Source organism: Nematolebias whitei, chromosome 5 (assembly GCF_014905685.2).
Source record: "Nematolebias whitei isolate Nwh7 chromosome 5, NemWhi1, whole genome shotgun sequence".
NCBI classification, from domain to species: Eukaryota; Metazoa; Chordata; class Actinopteri; order Cyprinodontiformes; family Rivulidae; genus Nematolebias; species Nematolebias whitei.
The window spans coordinates 43,501,170-43,505,803 of NC_056502.1; the positions used below are offsets into that span (position 1 = coordinate 43,501,170).

The window sequence follows — 4,634 nt, forward strand, 5'->3', positions numbered from 1 at the left end:
GTAGAGTGCTGTATGAATGTGATCTAAAGCTCTGATTCTAGATCTAGAATCAGAGCTTTAGATCACATTCATACAGCACTCTACTAGATCTAGAATCAGAGCTTTAGATCACATTCATACAGCACTCTACTAGATCTAGAATCAGAGCTTTAGATCACATTCATACAGCACTCTACTAGATCTAGAATCAGAACTTTAGATCACATTCATACAGCACTCTACTAGATCTAGAATCAGAGCTTTAGATCACATTCATACAGCACTCTACTAGATCTAGAATCAGAGCTTTAGATCACATTCATACACTGATGGGACACACGAGAGGCCATGAGGGTTCAGCGTCTTGCCCAGGGACACTTCATGTGCTGGTGGAATCAAACCCCCAACTCTCCCGTTGGAGGACGACTGCTCCAACCACAGCTGCCACAGTGCCAATGAGCTGTGACACCGAACTTCTAACCGTGACATGTTTTCACCAGTGTTCCCATCGTTCACAGCGCGGCAGAAGTTGGAGCCGCTGGGTGTGGGAGGGAGGACACAAACTTACCAGGGGTCGAACTCGTGGATGATGCTCTCGAAGCGGATGACAGCGAAGAGTCTGGAGCTGAAGCCGGCCAGCCAGGCCAGGAACAGGATGGTGAAGGACAGCAGGGACTGCCAGCCGGCCGGCTGCGACAGGCCCACAGACAGACCCCCTGCCCCGGCAGCGCCGCTGCCTCTCTCCGCTGCCGCCGTGCTGCTCCGCCCGTTCCCCGAGTACGAGGCCGTGGAGTTCAGCGAGGACTTGTGTTTGTTGTCGGAAGCCGGGTGATGCTCCGCCATGTTCTTATACGTCAATCCCGTAGTGGCAACGAAGCAACGCGAGTGAGCTCTCTGAGAAACCCCCCCTCTCCGTCTTCCTTTTCTCTGCCACGCTCCACTTCCGAGACCACTTGCACCACCTTCACTGCGCCCCCAGAGCAGCCCCGGGCTAACAAACCGTCTGAGCTTTTCCCGCCGACAGCGAGCGAAATTAGACAATTCCAGGGAGACACATCGCGGCTCGACTCTGCGGCACAAGCGACACACGCGGCTGCAGGAGTTCCTCCTTCCTTCCTTGGAGCTGAATGAAGGGGCGGGAGCTGCGGGAGGACCAGGAAGAGCTGGCGGCCTCTCACAGCGAGACAGGTACGGGCGGAAGAGACGCGGCTTCGGGACAAGACCAATCCCAAAGCAGGAGCATTTGACAGACAGGCCGTCCGACCAATGAGAAAGCAGAAACATGAATGGCGAGTTCTGTTGCGACAGACGAGTCAAAGACCGGTTGAGGGGGGAGAGACAGACCCCGGCAAGAGCGTGACAGGTGCGCTGGCGCCACGTGAGCCAAGGAATTATATTATATTAAAATTATATTGGTAATAAAATAATTAACTGCACCAACTTTAGACTGATGCCCATTAGCAAGATCGAAACCAATGTGGTGTGTGTGTGTGTGTGGGGGGGGGGGGGGGTCCCTTTTCCCCTAATTTTCGCTTCACTCTTGCCAAACTACTGTACATAATTTATAAAATGTCTGTTAGCCAAATATTTTGTGACCATCTTGTGGTCAGTGTTTAAAGAAACTCATTGGATCCACAGCTCATTTTTATTTGGGTCCTTCGTTAGACAGAGAACTTTACTAACTGGATTTTCTGTGGGGCAGCACGGTGGCGCAGCTGGTAGAGCTGCTGCCTCTCAGCGAGCAGGTCCCTGGTTCAACCCCCGGTCCAGGGGCCTTTCTGGGTGGAGTTTGCATGTTCTCTCCATGCATGCGTGGGTTTTCTTCGGGTACTCCGGTTTCCTCCCACAGACCAAAAACATGCATGTTAGACTGATTGGTAACTCTAAATTGTCCCTAGGTGTGAGTGAGAGAGTGAATGTTTGTTTGTCTCGTTTGTCTCTATGTGTCCCTGTGATGGACTTGCGACCCGTCCAGGGTGTACCCCGCCCCTCGCACAGTGATTGCTGGACATGGGCACCAGCGACCCCCGTGACCCAAAATGGAATAAACGGGTAAAGATAATGGATGGATGGATGGATGGATGGATGGATGGATTTTCTGTGTGTTCCTGTAAAGTGCCCTGACACAACTTTGTTGTTATATGGCACTATATAAATATAATGAATTGAACTGAGCATTATTCAAGATGGCCACCACAGCTAAATGAGCTTAGCAAACACAAAAATGGCAAACACAGGCCTTATAAGTACCAGGTACATACCAGTACTTCAATACCTGGTAAGTATAAGGAAGTACCACGTAACAGGAAGTGGATACCCCTTTAAAAGGCAACACTTCTTGGAACTATTCAGTCTTAAGTCTTAGTCTTCACGAGTCTTAGTCTTGTAGTCTTGCTGGAACTTTCAGTTGGAGATGAGACTCAACTAAGTAGCAGATGGATTTGACCATGTGCCAAAGGTCTCTCCAGTCCAGCGTTGTCACAGCCTGCCTCGGCTGTGACTCAACCCGAGCACTAAAAGCTCAACTCCTAAGGAAGCTTATTCGGTTGAACCGAGTACTTCGTCACGATTTCTGATGACCCCCAGCTACTCTAACCGGAGACGCTGAAAAGGGAGCGTACCAATGGACTTCTGTTCAGGAGTGGATACATCCTCTGCTAAGGTAACAAAGTCGCTGCACGTCCTGAAGTGTACCGGAGAGCTGAGCTGGATGTCGGAGGAAGGGTGCAATGTTCTGGTTCAACACATAACTCCACATCTTAAACTTCCTCCTTAAATCTATTCCTCCTCTCTTAAACTCTCTATTCGCCAGTAATCTAGATGCCTTCAGAGATGAATCAGTCTCAATCAGTAATGTTCTGTTGTCTTGTTAGTAAAGCGTGCCAAGTTTATTAATCAGAAACAGATCAGCAAATCAATGTGTACATGTTTTGATGTTAAATTTTGATTCTGTTAAATAAATGACCGCATTTATTCTGATGGGTCAAAGATAAAATGGCGTCTCATGTCACTGATTAAACCACTCACAAGTTATCTTGGTCACATAACAGAAATTTAACTCAAAAAAGAAAAGAATCCATTGTAATTAAACGATTAATATTCTTTGTGCTTGAACTAGCTTTAAGAATAATTAATTAGTAGTGTGTCCACAGCAAAGCTGTCCTGACATACTACAGATACCTCATTAAATGTCAAATTGTTTTTAAAATGGCCTTTTAGATCTGTATCATGACAAACACTTCTGCATGCTGTCTGCTGTTAAACAGCTCTTTAAAATCGGTCTCCATCCATCACAGCTGGCAGGTCCAGGAGCTAAAATATAAAACAACAGGCTCAAAAAAAGCATTTCACTAATCCCATTATACATGTTTTATCAGAGCCTGCTGCTGGAGTGATTAATGAAGCAGGGGTGACCTTTCCTGCTAACGACACACTTTCATCCATTGGTCTCATCGGTGCACTTTGCAGAAAATGTGACCATCTTCCTACTGAAAGACAGGAAGTGGTTTGTGTTGAGTTGAGTTCCCGTTACTCGCTCAGTGTCAAACCATAAAGTCACATGCTGGAGATAAACAGATTACTGGCTGTAAACATGCAGCAGTTCAGGGAAGACTGTGTTCTCCACATGTCCTTCAAATGTGCAGCTCAGACTGTGTTCTCTGCAGCACTAAAACCAACAGGAGGTGAAAACATCTGTCCAAGTCCAAACTTTGACAGACGTTCAGAATGCCTGGTGGACTGCTGCTCAGCACAACTCTAAATACAAACTAGAGAAAGAGAAGGGACGAGGCTTTTACATGATCCTTTGTTAAAGGACACTTTAAAAAGTCTATAAACAGCCATCTCTTGTTTCTGTGTTTGTCTGTACAATTAGCAAAATATTATATTGTAAATAACAATAGATTTTAATGAATCTTCCCTAAAGCAAGGGTTGACCTCTACAACTTTCCACACCTTTATTATACAAAAGCCATTTCTTCACCTTTTTCTAATAAATAAAATGTGTCTAGATCCTCAAAACCATCTAAAGATTGACATAAACTCAAATTATTGGTATATAAATACAATATGATAAAAAAGTAATTTCTTCAAGGCTTCACCTAACGTTACTGACATGCATTAGTATTTGGTAAAGGTAAAAGAAAAAAGAAATTAATAGACAAGAATAATTATGGTGTACACTCATTCTGATCAAATTTAAACACTAAATGATGCAAGCCTATTTCATATGAGTCTTTTCAATGTTTTGCTGAAAGTAATGCAGTGTAAATATAAACACCTTGTCAGAGTGAAGTCCAGTGTATATTTAATTGTAACATATTTATGCCTTTTCATAAAACAGAGCTTTTCCTTTATTTCTACTTTTATTAGTTTTTTTTTTTAATCAAAAACAATCTTAGCTGTTAATTCTGTTAGCAGCCATATTTTGTTCTTACCATCTTTTGTCGATGATTCGTAACATAGTGACATGTGATCATATAAGTGTTGCGTTCAGCAGCTGAACCCAAACAAACAAACAAACAACTTTCAGTCTTCTGACAGGTTTTGTAGCAGAAGCAGCTCATTCAGTGAATTACAGCTAAAATTCAGTGTTTTGTAACTTGATATTGTCAGGATTTTGTGGACAGGAACGAACCCAATGTGCAGACAGGACT

The 4,634-nt window shown here is 44.3% G+C and overlaps 2 protein-coding genes across 2 annotated transcripts in view; one reads left to right on the top strand and one right to left on the bottom strand.

Moving 5' to 3' along the window:
- LOC119409564 (dolichyl-diphosphooligosaccharide--protein glycosyltransferase subunit STT3B) overlaps positions 1 to 1,070 on the bottom strand; it is a gene marked incomplete in the record, with an annotated part of 122,531 nt that extends 121,461 nt beyond the window's left edge. Inside the window, 1 exon segment of the mRNA XM_037676466.1 lies at positions 548 to 1,070. Coding sequence (XP_037532394.1) covers positions 548 to 822 — 275 coding nt within the window.
- Positions 1,071 to 1,106: 36 nt separating this feature from the next.
- The window catches only part of LOC119410410 (acidic amino acid decarboxylase GADL1-like), a 21,100-nt gene continuing 17,572 nt past the window's right edge, over positions 1,107 to 4,634 (top strand). The window contains exon 1 of the mRNA XM_037677322.1: positions 1,107 to 1,167. Within this exon, the coding sequence (XP_037533250.1) occupies positions 1,107 to 1,167 (61 nt within the window). The remainder of the gene's footprint in view (positions 1,168 to 4,634) is intronic.